Source organism: Bombus impatiens, unplaced genomic scaffold, assembly GCF_000188095.3.
Source record: "Bombus impatiens unplaced genomic scaffold, BIMP_2.2 scf_0049, whole genome shotgun sequence".
NCBI classification, from domain to species: domain Eukaryota; kingdom Metazoa; phylum Arthropoda; class Insecta; order Hymenoptera; family Apidae; genus Bombus; species Bombus impatiens.
Genome location: NT_176468.1, coordinates 1,030,511 through 1,052,908, shown reverse-complemented (window position 1 = coordinate 1,052,908; position 22,398 = coordinate 1,030,511). Strand labels below are relative to the sequence as shown.

Here is a 22,398-nt window from a genome sequence, read left to right as displayed (position 1 = left end):
GTATTGAATATCTAAAAATAATTTATATCCCTTATATTAAAAGTGAACGACTTAATGTTTATGTGAACTTAAAATATTAACAATGACTTCCAGCTGCTTCTAGTAAATTATTCGCTTCGAATTACAAGCAAGCGACCTCTATGTATAAAAAATCGCCGCCACGCGTCCCAGAATACTTTGCGAAGTCATTGACAACACGTCAAAAATGGCAGATCCAGCGCCTAGTAAAAGTGATATTGAGGAAATTTTTAAAAGATTACGAGCTATTCCGACAAATAAGGTTTGATTCTTCATTTTTTAATTTTCCGTGCGATGTTGAGTATCGGATTGTACAAAATTACAAAAGTATTTGATCTGACAATAATCTTGACGTTAATGTCATATTTTCATTCCCAACCTGTAATTTCCCTGGAATCTTCCGTTTCATAGTGACACATATTACGGGATATTTTGTGTCAATTTTCATTTCGACAATAATAGAACCTTATAATTCTCGTATTGAAAAAAGTATTACATCATCAATTAAATCTATAATTTATAATTAAGCAATTAATCAAATATTACTATAATATATATTTTGATATAGTACTATGATTTTTTTTTAGACATGTTTCGATTGCAATGCAAAAAATCCAGCATGGTCCAGTGTGACTTACGGTGTTTTCCTATGCATCGACTGTTCTGCAGTTCATCGAGGATTAGGTGTCCATTTGACATTTGTTCGATCTACTCAACTTGACACAAATTGGACTTGGTTGCAATTGAGGAACATGCAATTGGGTGGAAATGCAAATGCTGTTAGTGAAATTTGAAATTATTAATTGTTATTAAAATCAATACATTATAGAAATCTTTGTTATACTTTCCAGAGAAAATATTTTGCACAGCATAATTGTACAACAACTGATGCCCAACAAAAGTATAATTCACGCGCTGCTATGCAGTATAGAGAAAAATTGGCACAGGCATCTGCTCAAGCAATGCGACGTTATGGAACAAAGGTAAAATATACATTGTTTGTATGTATATTCACCATACAGAACATGCAATTTAGTTAATTAAACATTTTATAATTACAAATATGGTAATTATAGGTTTTTCTTCCTTCAACAAAAAATAAGACAATGGTGAGCTGTAAAACTACTTTTACAAAAGCATCATCGAATTACTAATACTTGTTTAAAACTTTATTTAAAGATAGCATTGTAAAAGTTAATATGTGGTCATTTCTATGCTCAGTTATTAATAGTTGTAAAAACATATGCACTATTTTTTCAAAATTATTTATCATTGTATGTTCTATTTTATTCATTACACCAATAATTTCAGACTATTTTCATTATATGACTAACTTGTTCAGTGTGTACGTATCTTACATAAAACATAGAAAAAAGATTGTTTTAAAATATATCTAGAACAATTAATTTTTCTTAAGGTTGTGTTTTATTGTAGCTGCATTTAGATGATGATCCAACATCAACATCTGAAGAACAAGGTGAAGTTGATTTTTTTAAAGAACATGAAACTGCTGAGATATATCATCAGTCTTCAGTATATCCTGAGGGAAATTCAGTTCCTGCTGCTAATTCTGTATCAATCAATGACACTGAGGACAAAAATAATCAAAAAGATAGCTTAGAAGCTGCTGCTAATTCTTTAGGCCCTACTGTTAAGTTATCTGATTCTACCTCAAACTTGGTATCTGAAAGGAAACCAACCATAGGTGTCAGACAGGTTCCAAATAAACGAAGTGGTGTATGTATACAAATGGTTATTTATTCATCATTTATGTTTAACATAGTTTAATAATGAATGATATAAATTTCAAAATTATTATTTTGACTTTAGAATACTAATACAATTTTAAGATACTAGTACACTTTTAATTAAAAATGTGCTATTAATTTTTTATACTTTTATAATAGTTGGGCAAGAAAACTGGTGGGTTGGGTGCTCAAAGAGTCAAAACAAATTTTGATGAATTAGAAAAAAGTGTTGCTGAAGCTAATAAAGAACCACAGGAGAAAGATCAACGAGAAAATACAAAAGAAGAACAAGATGAAATTGCTACACGACTTGCCTACCGCTATGAAAAGAATTTAAGTGAACAGGCTAAGAAGATAGAACAGAGAACAAAACAATTAGATCCTTCCAAAGCAACACAAGCAGAACGTCTTGGTATGGGATTTAATACACGAAGGTAATGTTTATATCTTATTTCTAAGCTTGTATACATATATTTATATAAAATATCATTGTTAATATATGTACTGTATCTATATAATTTTATATATAATTGAAGAATTATTATTTTGTGTAATAATACTGAAAAAAGAAAGAAATTGTAAATATTGTACACATAACATAAAATACGATATATTGGAAATATGTGTAATTTACAGTGGTGCAAGTCATTCTGCACTTGGTGATATGAGAACAATAATGCAGGAAACATCATCAAGGACTATAACTGCTTCTGAACCAAGACCGAGAGATATTGATGTCGAACGAGATCCTTTTATTAATTTAGACGAATTTTATGTGGTCTTTTCAACACCATACAGTAGCAATACTAACAACAAATCTCGTAATGAAGAAGTTATTGTTATTGCAGAGCCAGAACCACCAAAACGTGTAGTTCCATTGAGCAAACCAAATAATAGCAAGAATGATGTTAAAACGATGGTAGAAGGAGAAGCACAGAAGAAATTTGGTAGTGCCAAGGCTATTAGTTCCGATCAGTATTTTCAGGACAGCAAAGATGATGATTCTGTGAGTTGCCGTTACATATTAATATTCTCTTTGTACATTGTATCGTTCTACTTTAATTACAATTTTATGCCACTTTAATTTACAGTGGGAACGTAAAAATAATCTGCGCCGTTTTGAGGGTTCATCTAGTATTTCATCAGCTGATTATTTTGGCACAGGAAGTTCTACTGTCACATCCCCCACGTCTTCTTTATCAATACGTCTTAGCGGTGGAAGAACTGGAGTTGATTTAGATGATGTTAGAGAAAGTGTACGTCAAGGAGTAAATAAGGTTGCAGGCAGAATAAGTTCTCTTGCCAATGCGGCTGTTTCTTCTTTACAAGATCGTTATGGACTTTGAACGAAAATTTACTGCATTTTACTAAAATTGTTACTATACTTATATTTGGACACTTCTTGTCCATTGTTCGAAACTGTAAATAAAAACTTGTAATTCAGCTTATTTGTAATTTGCTTTTTAAAATTATAAATAAGACATGTTAATAATTATAATGAAAGGTAAAATATTGTTGATATAAAATCAATCTTTCTTCTTAAAAATTTGTGTTCATAAAGCTTAAAACAACGAAACTCATAGAAAAGCTTAGCAAATTTTATAAACTTTGACATCACGAAGTATGACAATGAAACATTGTTCATCATTATGATGTAAAATTAAATATAAAGAATTTAAAAAAATAATTGACATAAAATATCAATAATTTATATAACTAGGAATTTGTACCAATAGATTCCTTGCAGCGTGAAATTAAATGAGAATATGGTTTTCCGTGAAGGAAACATACAAGGATGACCGTCATATTATCACAACCAGTACCCATTAAGGCATCTGGAGCAAGGCAATGTTTCATAAGCTCTTCACAAATTTCTTCAGGATCCATTGTATCCTGTTCTTTTCCTATCCCAAATTTCGACTGAACTAAACGTGTTCGTATAAAATTGACTACTTCATTACTCGTCATTACATCCCAAATACCATCACAAGCCAATACAACAAATTCCCAATCTTGTGTTATTCGAAACTCTTGAACTTCAGGAAAAGCTATAAATGTAAAGATGCATTAACATATATTAATTTTTCGTTAGGAATTCCATATTATTATTTATTATCTATTACCAGTTACGATTTGTTCTTGCGGTGGTTTACGTTCATTTCGTTTGAACATAAAATCTCCCAGAGCACGAGATAATGCTAATTGACCATTAACTCTGTTAAATTCAACCCAGCCACCACCAACTTCGATTCTTTCACGTTCATCTTTCAATGTAGGTTTATGATCGCGACTAAGTGGAACAGCATTACCATTAATGCTTGCCACTGCCCTACTGTCACCTGCGTTTGCCTGCAAAGGTTTTATATGTCAATAATTGCAATAAAATAAAAACAGAAACAGTAACTTAGAAAGAACTTACACTATATATAATATTATCCTTTATAAGAAGTGCTATAACAGTAGTTCCTGCTTGTTCATCTTTAAGTGCTGCATCATCTTGCATTGCTTTATCTAATTCCAGAAAACCCTGTTGTATAGCTTGAACAATATTACCAGCTTTGTATTCGCTTCTTCTAGTTATGTATTCATGAAGATGTTTTCCAGCATGCTGTGCCATTGCCGCACCTATCAATATTATCTATTACTTCTTTGAGCATGGAAGGAATTATATATAAACTTATCTAATTTATATTTATTATAATTTATTATAATTTTCTATAATTATAATAGAACCTGAAATTTTCTTTTAAAGTATATTTTTTCTGTATGCTTCAAATCAATCGGTATTTAAATACTTCTTGTATGTAGCTTTAAACAATACAATAATATTCTCAGCTTATAATTAAAAACATTATATTTTTATGTCATATTCTCACCTCCATGACCATCATATACTGCAAAAAATGCAGTACCAGGATCGTCAGGTAATGAAAGTATATGAACATGGCAATCTTCCATTTTGATACGCCATCCTTGCATACAGGAACTTCCAACTCGATAGTTTGAATTTCTGCAGCATGCTAATTTCTTAGCTGTTACAGGTTCACTGAGCGTTTGACCCATTATTTTTCTGAAGATTCTGGTATTATTTACAACATACCATTATTTGGAATATAAATTACATAACTTTTGAATAATAAAATTTAAACTTAACACATTTCCAAAATAATATTCTATTAAACATATCTCTTTCGAAATTTTAATTATTGATTTATTTACGCGAGTTATAATTAACTGTTCTTTTATAGTCATTTTATTATATTCCGCTTTTGCTTACATATTTATCTTTGCAAATATGAAGTTATTGTATTTGTTAATGTTTTCTTATCCTTGCGTAAAATCTGTTCTTGTCAAGAACTCAAAGTTTATAATTTCTGTTATTCGTATGTAAGTTTGATACAAACACTTTGTACAAAACTAAGATTTAACATCAAACATCAAAGATGATCTAACCTCTCGCAGAATTTTATACGCATCGCATCTTCCACAATTCAAGGTTAGAGAAATATCCTTTAAAAATAATATTTTTGCGCTTATATACTACAATTAACTCTTGCTCTATTTATGTGATCTTAATTTAGCATCGCATCTCACCTTCATATATTGTCAAACGAACATAGGTAAATATAACCTCTTTACCTACTATTCGTTTCGTAGAATTTTTTAAAAAATAAACAATATCATATAACTTTGATAAAACCGTATCTTTATGCTATGAGTTACGTGTTTAGCCACACAAAATCTCACTGTCAATTACCAATTATGTCGTAAAAATTACTCAAAAATATCCACTTCGTCTAAAACGTATTAAATCAACAGCTGATTACTCATCGATCAGTTGCAACTATGTCACAAAAAATGTGAGCGACACAGATGAATAACTGATTTGCGGCATGAGTAGGGAGATCGGTGATACAATGTTGAAAAAGTCAGTCAAAATATTCACAATCAAAAGAAGGACCTCTAGTGGCCAATAATGGAACTATACGCACGTTACTTCTCCAGTGCTTTTGGTGGGAAAAATGTCCATATCCACGAACGTACACATCGAGAGGGGAAATATACATTCGTATTGACGACGAGTGAAAGGTAAGAACGAAAAAATAAAAATTGCTTATGTATCTTGAAAAACTTTTTTAAGAATTCGAAAATTTCAACTTCGAGAAATTCATGGAATGTGACGTCATTTTCAAAATTCGGTGAAGTTGTGCTACCTCGTTTAGATTTTGATCGGTGTTATATTTACATATTTACTATACGAATATGCATGCGTTATAAGACAAGAACACAAAGGCCTTTTTACAGTATTTTCTTTCTATTCCTATACATATCGTTTTTTGAGCTCACTCCCGCACTCTATCAATACATATCTCTATGGTTTTACCGCTCGTTTTCGAATCGCCATTAAGTGTTTGTTTTCCGGCCAACTTCGGCTCTCTCATTGAGTATACCTATGTGTACACGTAGGTTTCTGCCATCAAAAGCGCCGAAGGAAGAAATGTGTATATAGTTCGGCCATTTGACCGCTAGAGGCGATAATTCATGGAGCATACTTTTGGCTGAACCTTTTCCAGAAGTATCGGCAATCTTCCTACTTATCTCTGTTTGTAGCACGTGTTGAATGAATATTTGAATGTATAATTTATATTTATATGTGATTATTAATAGTTTGATGGCAAAAATGTTTTGTCTACATAAAGAATGTGATATGTAACATATTATCAACATTTGGAAAATTTACATTATCAAATTTAACTACCATAATTTTAAATTATCAGATTAGAATAATAATTACCATAAAAGAATAATGTGGTAATGTAACAGAATTTATAATGTAAATAAAATATGGATGTATATATAAAAATAATATGTATCTATATATGTTGTAAATATTTATAATATGCTAATATGCAATAACTTATTTTTGAATATATTGTAAAAGAAGTAATTCATAATGGGGCATGATACAAATTCAGAATCTGAGAGTATTTTGTCTGAATCTAATGATTTGGCGAAAGACGTTGATGTTGCTGCTAAAATCAAAAGAGATGAAAAGCCTCACAAGTGTACTTTTGATGGTTGCAATTTATCTTTTTCTAGACCATCTCGATTAAAAAGGCATATGAAATTTCACACGGGAGAGGTAATGCTTGCATTAACATCTATTTCTAGTTGTTTTGTTAGTAATTGCATTTAATTAGGTGTGATTCATGTATTTGTAGAGGGACTACAAATGTACGTATCCCGATTGTGATAAAACTTATACGAACAATTCTCATTTGAAACGACATATGGAGAGCCACAATGCAGTAAAAAAATTATATAAGTAAGTAAATTTTATCTTAGCAATTCACCAATTGCTTTATTACTTTATATCTTAAATTTTAATAATGTATTTTAATTTGATTTAAGATGCCCAGAATGCTCATTACATATTAGTAATCAACATAACTTAAAACGTCATTATAATACAATGCATATAAATCATGACAAATTAACTTGCAAAGATTGTAATGAAACTTTTGTAAAAAAATACCAGTTTAAGATACACATGGCAAAACATAATTCGGTTTTATATAAATGTGATGAATGTAATAAAAGTTTTAAAAATATTACAAAATTTAAAAGGCATAAAGCATATCATGAACAAGGAGGTAAACAATATCCATGCAATATGCCAGGATGTAATGAAGTTTTTAAAAAATGGCTGCTTCTTTGTGCACATAAAAAAACTCAACATGTAAATGGTAAATATTAATTTTAAATTCAAAGATTTTTAATTTCAAGTACTTATAATTGTGTTTCCAGATTACAAATGCAAAAACTGTGGTAAAATATTTTTGAGCAAACGACATTTAAAAATTCATTCTCAAGTTCACATGGAAAATAGATCTGTTGTATCTTGTCCTTTTGAAAAATGCCCTCGTGTTTATTACTTTAAAAGTAATTTAACTCATCATATACAGACTTATCATCTTGGAAAAAAATATGAGTGTGATATATGTAAAATAAAGATTGGATCAAAACAAAGATTAGCAATACATATTCGGAAACTACACATGTCAGAAAAAAAGATAAAAGAGATCAAAAAAAGGTTACAGCGCAAAAAAAGGAAAGATGCTGGGGTAGTTAAAAAGAGTGCACTGTCCAAATTAGTTGGAATTAAGTTACCAGAAAAAGTAGAAAAAATGGTATTAAAAGGAGAAGAAACTATACCATACTTAGAACAATTTGAAACAGAATCAAATTGTAACGCAGATTGTAATTACCTTAGTTCTATAACATAAAATATTGTCATAAATATGTAATCATAAATAAATTATATATATAAATAAATTATATATATAAATATAAAGTAATTGTGTCCATTTCTTTAGTTTTCAAATTTGTAGAAATTAGTTAGCACGTATTATTATTTATAATTTTCTTCTCTTATTAATAGTTTTAATTTACTGGAATTTATGTTTTTTAGCACTATATTTTAATATAAACACTCTATTCGACACATAAAAATACAGTGCAAATACAGGTATTAAAACTTAGCAGCAACAAAATTAAGGTGAATTTGAATTGTGATTATAGAAAAAGTTATAGATGGCAAGAAAAATCTTAGTTTTATTTATTTGTATCTAAGAGTTCTGTATTCTGATGAAACTAAATTTCTTATTGAAGATATTTGAAACATTTAAAAATATTTATTTAATTGTACTTATCTCTTAACCAACAACGTCGAGTTAGAGTCATGGTACGTTTTTCTGGCCAAACATAAGAAACACGAGTTAGACTCGAGGCATGTTCTTCGGGCCAAACATAAGAAACATGAGCGAGAAACATGGTATATTCTTCGGGCTACATGCGACAAACATGTTCTTTCTTGACCGCATTAGGTCGCGCAGATATATTTTCTTGATAAATATTAGAAATATACCCTTAAAAATCTTGTTCAATGATAAATTGGTAGTAATTATTTATCAAACATGTTGTAACATAAAATTAGTTGTACCTTACATATCAAAAGAACGGTGCTATTCGAACAACTTCAAACGCGCAGACAGACCGTGAAATGGTACGACGTCTGGTCGATCTTGCCAATGGTTACAACACGCGCTGTAGGAACTTATATCATAAGGCAAGGGGTTACTACAAATTTATTATTAATGTTAAATTTGTTAATTTTTATGTATTATGTCTGTAATTTACAGAATTTTTTATTTTTATTCCATAATTAATAAAGATGTTTGTTCATACTGCTGTATAATAAAAAGTTGTATTTAAAAATTTATCTCATAAAATAACTTTATTTTATATTTTTCCAAAACTTGATCATAGTGTTTGCACCCTATTATATTATTTAGTTCCTCCAATTATTATTTTAGACATAAACTATAGTCCATTGTAATTTTGGATTTCATTTGCAGCTGGTGGATATAATTTAAATACAATATAGTCCATGCATATTAACTTGTTTTTAGTTATATTTCTTGTCTTCTTTCTAATTATACTAAACAAAGGATTATAACTGGTACAAACCATTTAACGAATTAATATAAATATAAATATATTTTATGTAAATATAAAAACAATTAAAAAAACATTCCATTGTCAAGATTATAAAATTAAATTTTTATATTTCGAAATTTGTTTATATTAAAATATTAATGCGTATTCTAAGCAATGGATACTCATATTATCCGAATAAAACAGATATTTATAGTTTAAGCCAAGGTACTCAGATGGTCAGTTAGTATGATATGAACGTGAATTGTATTCCTTTTTAAAAGTATTATTTCAATATCTTAATAATTCTGTTTCATCTGGATTTTTGCAAATAATTTTTTACAATTAGAAGTTTTTATTACCCTTTAGTGTCAAAAATTAAAATAATAACACAGGTACTTATTCAGGTAACAGATATTGCTTTACACATACTACTGAATCATTATCCGGATAGTATGAATATCTAAGTATGAATACCCGTATTATTCCGGTCGTTCCGGAAAATTCGGAACTTGCTTACACTATTAAAACACGCATAAAAAATACACAATATAACCATGTGAAAAATATTTTTAACTCTGTTATTACAAGAAAGGAAATATTTAACAGAATATTAATTAAAACAATTTTATGGAAACATGTTTCTGATAATTACATTTAGTAGTAACTTTCATAATATTGTATTGTATCGCAATTTTTCGTATATCTTCCCACTGTGAACTACAGAAGACGTTTCGAGCAGTTTCTAACCTCTAAAACAATTTCGAATAATAATTAAACATTTATATGATCAGATCGAAAGTCGATTCTATCGACACTGTTGTTTTTAAAATATCGACATTATATATTAAGCTAATTGGACAAATGACTAATACTTGAATTTTTCATCTTTGCGTGACGAAGAATGAGCGGAAATACGAAAGAAGGAAGCCATGAATGTGAACGACTAAGAAACTTTACGTTTTCTAATTGCCTACGAATAATTCTAACACACATACAAGATTTTTTAATCCATTTACACTATCATTGTATCAACAGTGTTTACTAAAAAGTATGCATTCGAGATTCAAGTTAAATTCATTACAGTTTACATAATTAATTTAATTCCATTCCGATTGTTTCAGCTCGCCTGTATTTGTTATCGCAAAACGATCTTATACGACAATTAAAATCTCGTTAAACATTGATCGAACCATTTGAGTGCAGAGAGTAGTTTTATATATACATTTAAATTGTAGATTTTAAATAATAGAATGTGTTTTGGGAGTTTGGGTAAAATGAAGGATTCGAGACAGAAAGAAATGTTGCCTTTATTTTTTAACACTATTTAAAAAGTTTATTAACTGATACTGATCAAATAACAGTGAATCACGAACGATTTTCTCAATGTAAAGGCACAACTGCTGGACATACGATGTTATGCATGTCCAATAGTTGTTTTATAACGGAAGAAATATGAGAAGCGTTTCTGTGCTTTTCGTATTTCTTGTCCGAGTATCGAGGAACGCGGTCACGATCCTCTGCACTCAAATGGTCAAGTATTCTACCGTCGACAAACGTTGTCCGAGCATTTTAACTCTCTGCGATCTAGTTTGTTTTTTTCTTTTTATCGCGATTCGTTGCAAAACAATTTTACGTTATGAGACGTTCAAATATCTGATGGCAGCGTGAACTTCAGATGAAATTGGTTTCTAGAGGATTTACAAAAATACGATCGATACGCGCATATTTGCAAAGAGCTAAAGTGGACAAACTTTTGTCTTACAGGAAAAAAATATAAAATATCGATCGATTATTGCGACGGTATGTATGATAGAGATATACATACATTATTTTGTTTCTTTATTTCTTCGTGCATCCGTTAGATCGTGATGCATTACGAACAGCATGACAATTACTTTCCATTGCATTTCCTTTGGATTCCAATTTCGTGAATCATCCAATAGTTTCAATAGCGATTCTTTCTTCGGTTAACTACTTTGTTTTATTTTATTTCTTCCGTTGTTTTCCCTATTTACTCAAACTCTTTGCATTCATTGAATTAATTTCAATTGCGTACCTTATCGTGTGTAATTTTATTTCAAACTAAATGTCATATATAATTCTCTCAAAATTATTTATACATCATAAAAATACTTCGCGCTAAGATATTCATATGAACAGAAGCGCGTATTAATTGTACGATAAATTAATGCAGGCCGCCTAATGGAAAATAGGGAAAACATATTGCATTGCGAAAGGATTAAATGTTAATTGAATTGCTATTCGATTTAGCAGATATATTCTGATATGTCGGAAATTAATCGGTTATCGGATGAAACGATACTGATGCGATTAAGTACGATCGTAGGTGAAGTAATATAAAAGAGAAAATAATATTTAATGAACACCCATGAATGAGATGGAAATATAACGCAGAATATATGATTGAATCAAGCAACGACAATAATAACGTATTTATTGAATCTGTAATACAAATAGCGTTGTATGAAATATTAAATTCATTTTAATTCATCTTTGCTCGGAACTATTATTTGTAGTAGAGGCGTATTAAAAAATTAGTGTCTTTTTTGTTAGAAAAATATTTTTCACGCTTTTATCTGGCAATAATATACTGAATTAAAACATGAAAGTTTCTTAAAATTCACGCATTGTTTTCGACATTTTGAGCACAAATGAATTAAAACATTTTACAACGACAGAACAGTAGTTGAAATCATTTGTTGTATCTAAGAAACAAAATTGCCGAATCACGTCATTATAATTTCATAAGTAGTCATACTTATACAATTTATTGTTTTGCTATTAAGCAATATATACGTATTATTGTCGCATCTTGATTAAACAAATCAACATTTCCCAATCTACGTATTGTTTACAAAAAGTGAAAATGTTTAGCTTAGAAATAGTAAGCAGATATTATATCCAAAGGTAGTTCATGAATTCATAAGATTTTCTTTATATTACATACACCTTTCCACCTTTTCAGAACGAACACAATACGATATCTTCATAATTATAAATGGTAAAAAATTTACTTAGAAAACGTAAAAGGTCAAGGCTCGTTAAATTAATCGGCAAAAACGGAAACGATTGGGAAACGCTGCACAAAAAGAGCCATTCTGTTAGCTATGGTTTGTAAGTTATATTTCCTGCTATTCAGCATCGATCATCTGACACCACCATGGTGATTATCCGTGAGAGGGGTATGAGGAGCTCAAAATCTGTGCGTGTTACGACGAAAACGACGAATTTCGTATCCTTATGTACCTGTACGCACCCATATATTACTAGGACCAAACTGTCATATGTCATGCGACTATTACATAAGTACGGCAGGAGAGATATGTGGATTGCGTGTGAAATTAGATGTCGTGGTGAACGTGAAATGAGCGAGCATGAGCGTATCACGTTATTGTGTATGCGTCACGTTAGGACGCTATATATGTAGATGGAGGGGCCACATTAATATACTTGAGAGAGGAAAAGAAAGAAAGAAAGAGAGAGAGAGAGAGAGAGAGAGAGAGAGAGAGAGAGAGAGAGAGAGAGAAAGTAAGAGAAAGAGAAAGAGAAAGAGAGAAAGAGAGAGGGAGAGAGGGAGAGAGAGAGAGAGAGAGAAAGATATAGGGAGAGATTAACAAATAAATATAATTACACGTACATCGCGCGCTTGAGCGTGCACGCATTAAACCTAATCTCTAACAAATCGATATCGTTTTTATAAAACAAATAAATGAAACATTTGTACTTTAGCAGTATAGAGCAGTCGTTTTGTCGTACTTATTTACCTTAATATCATTATCGTCGTTTATATTATTTTATACATATATATGTAATATTATATTTTTTTTGCTTTTAAAGAACAATTCCCGCCTTGCTTGGCACGCCGTCATCCATCGTCATCGTCACCTTAATCACTTCGATATATCGTTTTATACATAGGCTGTTTTATAAATCGTGAATCGATCAGAGAAGAACCGTGCGGATTCTGTGCCGGATGTAGGACGATCTCGCACGAATCTACCTAACATATAATTTAGAAAGTACTATTTAGGTTATCGTCAAGTTTCTGTCAAAGATGCTAGAACTTCAGATTCAGGAATACCTTTATTGTGGGAATCGCCTTATATTTGACCGTGGAGTCTTCTATTTTCCTGATTGTTTTACGATTTATAAAACATCCGGTATAGATATAGTATGCAGTCGATATCTCGATATCTCGCCTATATAAAAATGAAGAGTATGTATAATATATGTGATATAGCGTACGCAACGAGATGCACGCTTGAGCTCAACTTATCTATAAATATACAATCATAGAATCAATATCAAACAAAATCATGATTATTGCAGAGTCCTGTTTTACGGGCGGAATATATGTATATATTTATATATATATATATATATTTACTATATATTTTTATCTCTGAAATGAAAGGAATCGCCATCTTTTTTTCTTTGTTAGCGTTTCCCAATATTCGTGCGCAAATTACGAGACAAATTTATAAGTTGATGTATCGTTAAACGTAACGGTCATGTAAATATGAGTATATCAAAATAATAAAATAATAATAATAAGTATATTGGATGCGATTATAGTTCGAATAATATTAATAATAATGGTACATTGATTACACAACGATTCCCACAGTATATGTACAGATATTATAGCACCATGACCGAAATCTCAATGTTAAAAAGTAGCATATGAGAGCAAATAGCACACGAGATTAAAGTGGATGGAACGGGGAGAATGGAAACGAGACTGAGAGGAAACGTGTAAAGAGGAAAAGACGATTTTGCGCTTCGGTCGGAACACGAGACGAGGGAAAGAAAAAGAAAGGATATTGGGCTTTAATTTAAATCAATATAACATCAATTCTCATTCTTATTAGCTTTTTTGATTATGCCGGCCAATCATTTATTTATCGAATTACGATGAAATAATAGTTATACGATTTACAAAGACGAATCAACCACATTTGATGAAGCAAGTTGAGGTTATGCGATTGGAATATAGTATATTTTTGAACGTTTGTGAGATTCAATGACTTATATAGCGATAGCATTGAGTTTAATAGGAGAAATCTAGTAAAGATGATTGGCCGGCGTGATCGAGTGATCATTATTTTATATTAATATCGTTATTTAAGTATTTGGCCGTTTCGATTAACGTGTTCCAACAACGTTTACGAGCGTATCGCGTTACGCGACTATTAACTTGGCGAATAAGTCGTGGGGACTAGAAATTTTGAATAAAAAAGATAGAAAATAGAAAGAAACAAACAAACGAATCGCAATTCAAATATCACAGGAGGAAAATGTCGTAACTTTTTCTCTCTTCATTTTCGTTTCTACTTTAATATAGATGATTAGGACAGCCACTAGATCGATTCAAGTTGCAGAATTTATGTACACATAAAAATTCTCATACATACATATAGGTATATCAAGTGACTTGATTTGTTTACATTTTATTGAAATTTTCCTCCTTTACGTGTCTCGCGACGAAGAGGACAAGATATTAATAATAATTTAAAAGATATTCCAGCACGACTCGCTGCACGTGCTTTCCTCTCTTATTACATCATTTTTTCGCGCAGATCTGTTTTGGTAGATTGTAAGAGAGTCGAGAGAAGCATTCGGTTGTTGATTTTTATCAGAGGAATCAGAAATAGGAAAAAGAAAATTATAATTACGTTCACGTGTGTATACGTATGCGCATGTGTATGAATGTACACGCATATAAATTTTTGTTGCCTTAGTGGATTGAAAAATGGCCTACTATTGTAGATCTACGTTCATTCGACATAATGCGTTTAATAACTATTTTTCTGGCATATAGATTTATAATCTTTATATATATATATATTTTAATATATATATAGACTCATATTTATATTATATTAAACGATGATATCTCCCTTCTTTGTTCAATATATTAATTAGGTATGATATGTTTATTCACAACTTGATGTGAGCGCTTAGAGTTGGAATTTTTTCTCCTCCTTCTAGTTATCGTGAAGATAGTCTTTTTCACATTTTCTTTCCTTTTTTTAGCGACAGTGATATATCGACGATATATTATATTTAATTTAAGTACGACGCTAGATAAAACATTAATTTCTCTAATAGATAAACTTACATTTTCTTCATTTCTCACAATGAATATATAATATATACAGTGATGGCTAAAGGAAAGGTTAAAAATTCATATTTTTATGTATTTGCGTAACTGTATGTTTAATGCTAATATTTGTATGATTGATTTATGAAATTCCCTCTCTCTGATATGTAGATATTCATTCGTTTGTGAAGTTGTATCCATATAATAGGACTTAATAGGAAAATCTATTAATAATATCTTTCACAAAGTAGTGTAAATCCATAAATTATCCACGAGTGAACATCATAAAATTGATAATGGAATAAGAAATTCAATTAGACCAAAAGAAAATCTACTAAAAGAACATTAAATCTTAAATTCGGCATAAATATATTGATAAAGTGTTGCAATCAAATTTATACTACTTTGTCTAATGAATCTTTCATTTCTCGATTAAAATATTGCTTTCTTCAAATAAAATACATCCTTTCCCATCCCTATACATATAATTATTTGTTTCATCCTTTTTCAGATCATATATATTCTCATACTATACTGTGACCCGTGTTATAAAATATAGTTCCTCCTTAATAAATTATAGCGTTTACTATGATGATTTAATTCCTTAGATGTTCTTTTATCCACCACTGTATATATACATACGTATATGTATATTAATTACATATCGATACACGTTACATGCTAGTCATTGTCAGAGAATTATTAGCGTTCAAGAGTTCGAAGATTCAAACATGCTCACTTCAGGATTTTGTCAACGATCGGAAAACGATTTTCGGCCGTGGATCGATAACAAATACAACAGTTCAACGTAACAAGTACATTATATTATTATACACAACGTTCAATTCTTTAACTTTTATTTTTCTTCGTTTCCTTTTTTCGTTACGTACGCGAGATATTTATTCACTAAAAATCCTTACACCGAGAATTTTAGAAGTCTTAACGAAAGAACAACTTCGAGCATGTTATTCTCACTTTCCGCGGAACACCCTGAAGCGACGCAACAATATCCATAAAGGTAATTCACTATACTACTTGTCAAGTAATAAAAATAGAGATTGCATAGATTGAGATTCGTAGCGGATGCATCTAGAGAGATACGTCCTATAAAGATTTCCTTTTGAGCTTTTATATAGCGTGAAACTTTTTACTTTGTATATGTATATTAAGTGTCTAAGTGTCAGTTTTGTACGCGCATGCATTCGTTCACGTTGTAACATGCGTGTATCATTTATATGTACGTACCACCATATTTATTTATATATTTATTCTCTTTTGCGATCGCGCGAACGTGCAGCTATCTATTGAGTCACAGTTTTCACACTGGGGGATGGAAATGGTATTTTTGAGAGTCGATTGCATGAAAAAAATATGATATTATGTTTTCGATATGTTTACAAGTTCGACGTTGCATCTTGTACTCGTATGTATTCGTGAGATTTTCGATCACTGTTTTCGACAGATCGCTGCACACGGACTGCACTTTGAACGTTTATACGATCCTCGATTAGTCAAGGTTCCGAAAAATTCGCTTGAGAATTATTTTAACTGGATAAAATCGTAATAATAAACGTGCCTTGTAAAGCGATCACGATTTTGTGCTATCTTTTTGATGCGACGCGTGTTCGATCACTGCGTCGCTTTATTGCAATCAACGATATGCGCCAGACCAACACGATACGAAACTTGATTCCCTTGCTCACCGACTTGACTATGTACTTATTTAAAATGCTTTCGTTGGAGTCGTGCGTCTTATTGCACACGTATAGCGAATGATACAAATTCCTTCTACTTGAAAATCCCGTTTTGAACTCGCTACCTACCCTTGCACGATTTAGAACAATCGATGGAGGGCTTGCCTTTATAATTATCTCAAAGAAAGAGTACTTTTCTTTTTCAAAATCTAGTAACTTTTTAAAAGTTATTCACTCGTCGTATATATATATATATATACACACACATACACACATTTATGTAATATATATATATATATACTTCGTCCAATACGTAATCGATCCAATCGTCGATTGTTCGCATTGTATAGCTCATTCTATTCCTGTTAATCGAATAAATTTTCTCTTTCTCTTCGTATATCGTGTCAAGAGTGTTTCGATCAGCAATCTGTACCCTTCGCCTCGCCAAACGATCCATCTTCCCAGCCTGTACGAGTGAAACAAAGTGAAGAGCACAAGATGGATCTCGATGATGGCGAAGATCGAGTCGCCATATCGCTGGCAGATCGCAGCGGTCTTTGCGCTTCCTTTTTTTCCTTTTTTCGCTCGAATCGAATCGTCGTCTCGTCATCGTACCGCTGTACGTCACCGCCAACGAGCGAAAACAAATCGTCCTCGAGATCCGAGCTGCATTTGTGCGATGAACACCGGCAATTAGAAAGACTCTTCCGGCAGGGCCGTTCATTCTCGTCGAATTAACTCGATGTACTCTGAAACATTCTTTAAAGACGATCCCACAATTAAAATTCTTCGCTATCGTGCAGATTGCCGCGTTGAATTGCAAATCGAATCGTGGAGCTGAGGGGCGTGGACGAAAATGCAAACCTGGATTTATGGAGTGCGACTTCGCGAGTAACGCGCGCCACGAGATTGGAAGAATAAGAAAGATTCGAATTATTCGAAGATGGGATTTTAGATATCCCGTGTAAACACCATTTCGACCTATTTAATACAGTAGAATCTCATCGGTAGATCGAGGTTGTTTATGCAGATTTCGATCTTTCGTGGACGCAATTAAAGAAACGAAAGGGATCTGTTTTATTTAACAAACATTATAAAGATCGCCATATACTTTAGATATTTAATGTATTTCTATGGATTAGCGGTGATCAATATTGCACTGTGCTTGTTAAGAGTTTAGGAAACATAAAAATAATCACCTCTTCACTGAAGATCCTCTTCACACTTAGGAATGTCGAATATCTCGGCAAACAGGGGTGGCAATTTGAGCTTGGTCCAGTTCCTCCTGAACCAGTCGAGCAGATTCGCATGTCTGGCACCCAGAGTTCTTAATTCTGGTATCCTTTGTGAGACGCTCGAAACACCGGAACAACCTCCCGCGGAAGTAGCCTCGCCGGAAACCGTGTGATTCCGTAACGCTTGAACCTTCAGCGCCTCCAAAAGACGATCCTGAAGCCTCTGCACTGTTTTCACGTCGTTCAGACCTGGTCTTTCACCCAGAAGAACGGCGCCGGAGAAAAGGCCCAATTCGGTGTCCGATAGTTGATGGGCGTTTAAGGCCGAAGTGAATTGCATCAAAGCAGACACGAAGTCTGGCTGTTTTTGTTTCGTATTGATCAATTAAGTGTCGTTGTGATATCGAGTGAGATTTAAAATTTAATAGTCACGGGATAATTCAAGTTACGTTCGACCATTGTTCGGGTAACTGACATTTAATTATGAGTTTGTATATTTAAATACTCGAGTACTAGCTTGTTCTTATAAACGAGACTCTATCGCAATACGTTTCAATTTTCAGATTTTTATGTTGCTTTTCGCATCGGATTGTTAGACACTGATTGCAACCTACGGCCATAGAAAACGACAAGCGAGTTCTTACCTCGTACATCAATTCCATTTGTTGCCTAGTGATATAAGTACCATCCTCGAATGTCATCGAACTGTCAGTGGTCATCTTTGAGATATGGCTTAGCCAGACTTCAAAGAAACCGACCTTAATCAGAATTAATTGATCGTCCTGCGAAAGATCACAAAATCCTGGCACCCTTTTGGCAAACTCCACCACCCTTTGTACCGATGGCGTTATCCTAGTGGCGAATTGTTGCCAAAGCCAGATCCTTTGCGATTCAACTGTTTCTGCTGTCGAGGATGCCGCCTCTGGGTCCTCTGGACTGGCGGGCTGCGAAGAAGTACTCGCCTAATCAGCAGGATTATAAAAGAAACAGGCGTTGCTGCCAGTTCCAGTTCCACCGCGTCATTCTAATATGTTAATCAATTAATTAGAAGCGGATACGACGCGGTAATTTCGAATAATTAATTAACTAATGAACCAACTAACGAAACGTTATGCCGATAAATAAACGTAATATAAGTAATAATATCAGATAATTAATAATAGTATTAAAAATGAACTACGTATACACATTGTTAGCCACAAGTATAAGGATACTTATCTATTCGCTATATTTACTGAAATACGCTAACAAATTTTATTTTATTTCATATTTTATTGCATTTTTTAATATAAGGCGAATATATAATAATACCAATGAAAAAACAGAGATAATTAACGAAACAACGATAATTCGTACTAAATATCAGCAAATATCCTGATATATATGGCCATCAAAGCGTATTAATCGACCTAGTAATAATAATGAGATGAAATTTGGAATTCTATTGATCGTAAGTATTTCGAACAATTGTTTAGAAATTTCTCACATATATACGATCGACCTTTCATCTATTACGACATCTACCAATGCATATTTTTACATAATATGTATTATGTAAAAAATCATAACAATTAACCTTCTTATTTTTACGTAGAACGATCTTCATAGTTTTGCCTTCCTATTGTTTAATCAACAAAGTTACAACAGCGAACGAGCTCCTTCGTCGTATCCGCTACTAATGTATCCATGCTTCTGTAACTTCACTCTGAATTTTCGAGCGAACTCACCGGTATTATCATCGGTTTCCGGACGATGCCCCTCGTTGATTCCTCGGTGAAGCCACAGTGAGCGTGATGCGCCTGAGAAACTTGAAGTATCACGTCGTAAACCGCCAACTGTTTCACGTCCGCGTCTGACTGATCTGCCTCTACCACAGCAGCTGGCGGCACACACGGTATAGCGTTCTGTGCTTGGCTGTTGTTGTTATTGTTTTGGCTGCTGGTGTTGTTGTTATTGTTGTTGGTGTTATTATTGTTATTGTTAGCACCAGCAGGGGACGTGAGTTGTTGTACTCCGGTGGTAGTGGTCGTTGACGTGGTGGTCGGTACTGTGTCTTCGGGGCCGCGTTCCCTCGAACGTTTCGGCACCCTGCCGTATCTAACGGCTGAAATCGAGAGAACGATATTTACTTTAGTTATTCGAAGAGCAATTTCCCAATCTAATCGTTCATTCTTAAAAATACCGACTTAAAAATACTGTCGTCGTCGATCCTTAAAGACGACGATTTTAAGAAACGATCCATCGATTCTGACGGTTTGGTGGCGGTTTTAAAATGCAAACGTTTTGTCGAGTCTTGAAGTTGGTGGGTTTTTTTTTTTTTAGAATGTAGTCTAAAATAACCATAGTATTACGTGAAAGTTACTACCATTTAATACGACGTTTCGGAAGAAGCTAATAAAACGAGATTACAGAGGGAAGTCTACAGGATTACATGAAAATTATTTCGATGAAATACATGATCCTTGGAAGAAGTCATTATGACGAGATTATAGAAATGTAGGATTATAGGAAATTTACGTCGACTAATATAACGTTTCGTGGAATCTACTGTAATGAAATTACGAAGCAGAGAGTGTAGAGAATTAGATGTAAATTATTTCGAAGATAAATAGATCGCTCGAGGTAACTGTGCGTGTAGTTGCAGCTTTATGTGAAAAAAGCTATAAGCGTATGTACCGATCTAATAATATTTCGACGTCCTACGCACGCTACACTGCTCATCCTAGCATCCTGTCTCGAAAATGAACGTATTTACGAAAGATTAGTATTTTATACGGTACTCGAGAGAATTACTCCGAACAACAGAGGGTGCAGAGCTTTCGGGCCAGCTTTACCCCGGTTACATCCGCTTCTTAAGCGGATCACAAGACTAGCAGAGGCTTATTACGATTTCGCCGACAATGCTAGCTCGGAAAGCTCCGACGGTTTCCTATTATACACCACCGCATATTGCACGATGGAACTTTGACGTTTAATTATGTACGCAACTTCGTTTCAGTTTGCTTTACTCTCTCTCGCTACTCGACGGATGCCGGAATTTCCGGAAACTGAAAGACACGCTAGCTATTGCCACTGGGCATATAAAGAGTCTAAGAGCGCTAAGTTGCAAATAAATTCGAGCAACTTTTGCGGCAAAGGAACTAGAGAGCTTGGACATTTCCCATCATTGACATATTTAACCAGTTCAAGTAATTAAAAATTATTACTTAGGCAAAAGAGAATCGTTTGCAAGGGATAGTAATTTATTTTTATTCAAGAAAAGAGATTATAATTGGCTTATGAATGGCTATTTCAGTAGGGTTACCTTCGAATCACCGATAATCATTTCATCGACGATCGTTTCACCGAGATCATGTTTTACCGCCAGTTATTATACTTACCGCCGTATGTTATCGTTGATCGTGCATCTTTATCGATACGTTTCCGCGCGTAAAAAAACAAACAAGTATAATAATTGCTATGGAGACACGAAAAGGATATAATTGTATAAAATTTGGCACGAAAAATATGATCGAAAGAATGGAATTATATGTTTTAAAACGTTTCAAACATTCCTTTTCTACGATATCCTATCGGTATTGTAGTGAGTTAACGAAAAGTGCTTACGCAGGTGATTACTTACAATCCCTGGACATGCCGACAGCTAGGCACTTCTTGAATCTGCAGTATTGGCAGCGATTCCGACTTATTCTGATGACCAAACAATTGCCGTCCTTCAGGCACCTGTATTCTATTTGCTTTTGAATGCTTCTTCTAAAGAAGCCCTGAAAAGAAAAAGAACTGACATTTAGCGAATTATTATTTATGAGCAGTGGTAGTACGAGTAATCATACTTTCACGTGCATTGTTGCTACCTCAAGAAGAAGAAAAGGAAGAATATAAGAAATAAGAATTTGCGTTCGAGGAGCGACATTAAAATTCTGTATTCGCTATTAAAATTTATTACCGAATGTAAATCTTCGTAAATTTCGCTAATTCAATTAGTACGCTGCTTACTAAAAGAAATATAGTCATTTTAGCATTTGGGATCCACATGCTGATTAATTGCCTTTAAATATACAATTCTTTTATCAATCTTT

The 22,398-nt window shown here is 32.7% G+C and overlaps 4 protein-coding genes and 1 long non-coding RNA gene across 11 annotated transcripts; 2 read left to right on the top strand and 3 right to left on the bottom strand.

Annotated features, from left to right (window-relative positions):
- The first annotated feature begins 136 nt into the window (after positions 1 to 136).
- Positions 137 to 3,214, top strand: LOC100740082 (ADP-ribosylation factor GTPase-activating protein 2). Of its 2 annotated transcripts, XM_003485255.4 has the most exons (8): positions 137 to 280; positions 606 to 797; positions 870 to 1,001; positions 1,095 to 1,127; positions 1,453 to 1,755; positions 1,926 to 2,200; positions 2,403 to 2,772; positions 2,858 to 3,214. In XM_003485255.4, exons 1-8 carry the CDS (start codon positions 206 to 208, stop codon positions 3,110 to 3,112), a joined length of 1,635 nt encoding a protein of 544 aa, XP_003485303.1. In that variant the 5' UTR covers positions 137 to 205; the 3' UTR covers positions 3,113 to 3,214. The 2 variants fall into 2 exon arrangements, with proteins under 2 accessions (XP_003485303.1, XP_012246684.1); XM_012391261.3 differs by lacking the exon at positions 1,095 to 1,127.
- Positions 3,057 to 5,676, bottom strand: LOC100740402 (probable protein phosphatase 2C T23F11.1). Of its 4 annotated transcripts, none has more exons than XM_033323949.1 (7): positions 5,361 to 5,676; positions 5,220 to 5,276; positions 4,643 to 4,845; positions 4,186 to 4,391; positions 3,890 to 4,115; positions 3,497 to 3,814; positions 3,057 to 3,185 (listed from the first exon to the last, which is right to left on the bottom strand). In XM_033323949.1, the coding sequence occupies exons 2-7, from the start codon at positions 5,240 to 5,242 to the stop codon at positions 3,121 to 3,123; spliced, it is 1,041 nt and encodes a 346-aa protein (XP_033179840.1). In that variant the 5' UTR covers positions 5,243 to 5,276; positions 5,361 to 5,676; the 3' UTR covers positions 3,057 to 3,120. The 4 variants fall into 4 exon arrangements, with proteins under 4 accessions (XP_033179840.1, XP_033179835.1, XP_033179843.1 ...); XM_033323944.1 differs by having other exon boundaries at positions 5,220 to 5,284; positions 5,371 to 5,676; XM_033323952.1 differs by having other exon boundaries at positions 5,044 to 5,676.
- A 372-nt stretch (positions 5,677 to 6,048) lies between these two features.
- On the top strand, positions 6,049 to 8,098 carry LOC100744640 (zinc finger protein 28). Of its 3 annotated transcripts, none has more exons than XM_033323941.1 (5): positions 6,049 to 6,376; positions 6,709 to 6,909; positions 6,989 to 7,092; positions 7,179 to 7,513; positions 7,575 to 8,098. In XM_033323941.1, exons 2-5 carry the CDS (start codon positions 6,721 to 6,723, stop codon positions 8,051 to 8,053), a joined length of 1,107 nt encoding a protein of 368 aa, XP_033179832.1. In that variant the 5' UTR covers positions 6,049 to 6,376; positions 6,709 to 6,720; the 3' UTR covers positions 8,054 to 8,098. The 3 variants fall into 3 exon arrangements, with proteins under 3 accessions (XP_033179832.1, XP_024227313.1, XP_033179833.1); XM_024371545.2 differs by having other exon boundaries at positions 6,050 to 6,375; positions 6,655 to 6,909; XM_033323942.1 differs by lacking the exon at positions 6,049 to 6,376 and adding an exon at positions 6,383 to 6,544.
- Positions 8,099 to 8,163: 65 nt separating this feature from the next.
- LOC112213854 lies at positions 8,164 to 12,809 on the bottom strand. The gene is made up of 3 exons (XR_004462771.1): positions 9,919 to 12,809; positions 8,770 to 8,882; positions 8,164 to 8,671 (listed from the first exon to the last, which is right to left on the bottom strand). It is a non-coding gene; the product is annotated as an uncharacterized LOC112213854 (long non-coding RNA).
- A 2,107-nt stretch (positions 12,810 to 14,916) lies between these two features.
- On the bottom strand, positions 14,917 to 22,164 carry LOC100744519 (ecdysone-induced protein 78C). The gene is made up of 6 exons (XM_033323548.1): positions 22,153 to 22,164; positions 21,942 to 22,083; positions 20,047 to 20,423; positions 18,964 to 19,263; positions 18,284 to 18,680; positions 14,917 to 17,843 (listed from the first exon to the last, which is right to left on the bottom strand). The coding sequence occupies exons 1-5, from the start codon at positions 22,162 to 22,164 to the stop codon at positions 18,288 to 18,290; spliced, it is 1,224 nt and encodes a 407-aa protein (XP_033179439.1). The 3' UTR covers positions 14,917 to 17,843; positions 18,284 to 18,287.
- Between the last annotated feature and the right edge of the window lie 234 nt (positions 22,165 to 22,398).

Excerpts from the sequence above, each read along its gene's own strand:
- LOC100740082 (XM_003485255.4), top strand. The coding sequence starts at position 206 with ATGGCAGATCCAGCGCCTAGTAAAAGTGATATTGAGGAAATTTTTAAA. Across the intron at positions 281-605 it reads GAGCTATTCCGACAAATAAG|ACATGTTTCGATTGCAATGC; the intron begins GTTTGATTCTTC and ends ATTTTTTTTTAG. Across the intron at positions 1,002-1,094 it reads TGCGACGTTATGGAACAAAG|GTTTTTCTTCCTTCAACAAA; the intron begins GTAAAATATACA and ends TGGTAATTATAG.
- LOC100740402 (XM_033323949.1), bottom strand. The coding sequence starts at position 5,242 with ATGCGTATAAAATTCTGCGAGAG. Across the intron at positions 4,116-4,185 it reads AGGATAATATTATATATAGT|GCAAACGCAGGTGACAGTAG; the intron begins GTAAGTTCTTTC and ends AAACCTTTGCAG. Across the intron at positions 3,815-3,889 it reads GCAAGAACAAATCGTAACTG|CTTTTCCTGAAGTTCAAGAG; the intron begins GTAATAGATAAT and ends TTACATTTATAG.
- LOC100744640 (XM_033323941.1), top strand. The coding sequence starts at position 6,721 with ATGGGGCATGATACAAATTCAGAATCTGAGAGTATTTTGTCTGAATCT. Across the intron at positions 6,910-6,988 it reads TGAAATTTCACACGGGAGAG|AGGGACTACAAATGTACGTA; the intron begins GTAATGCTTGCA and ends ATGTATTTGTAG. Across the intron at positions 7,514-7,574 it reads AAAAACTCAACATGTAAATG|ATTACAAATGCAAAAACTGT; the intron begins GTAAATATTAAT and ends TTGTGTTTCCAG.
- LOC100744519 (XM_033323548.1), bottom strand. Across the intron at positions 19,264-20,046 it reads GGAAACCGATGATAATACCG|CCCGCCAGTCCAGAGGACCC; the intron begins GTGAGTTCGCTC and ends ACTTCTTCGCAG. Across the intron at positions 18,681-18,963 it reads AAATGGAATTGATGTACGAG|CCAGACTTCGTGTCTGCTTT; the intron begins GTAAGAACTCGC and ends AAACAAAAACAG.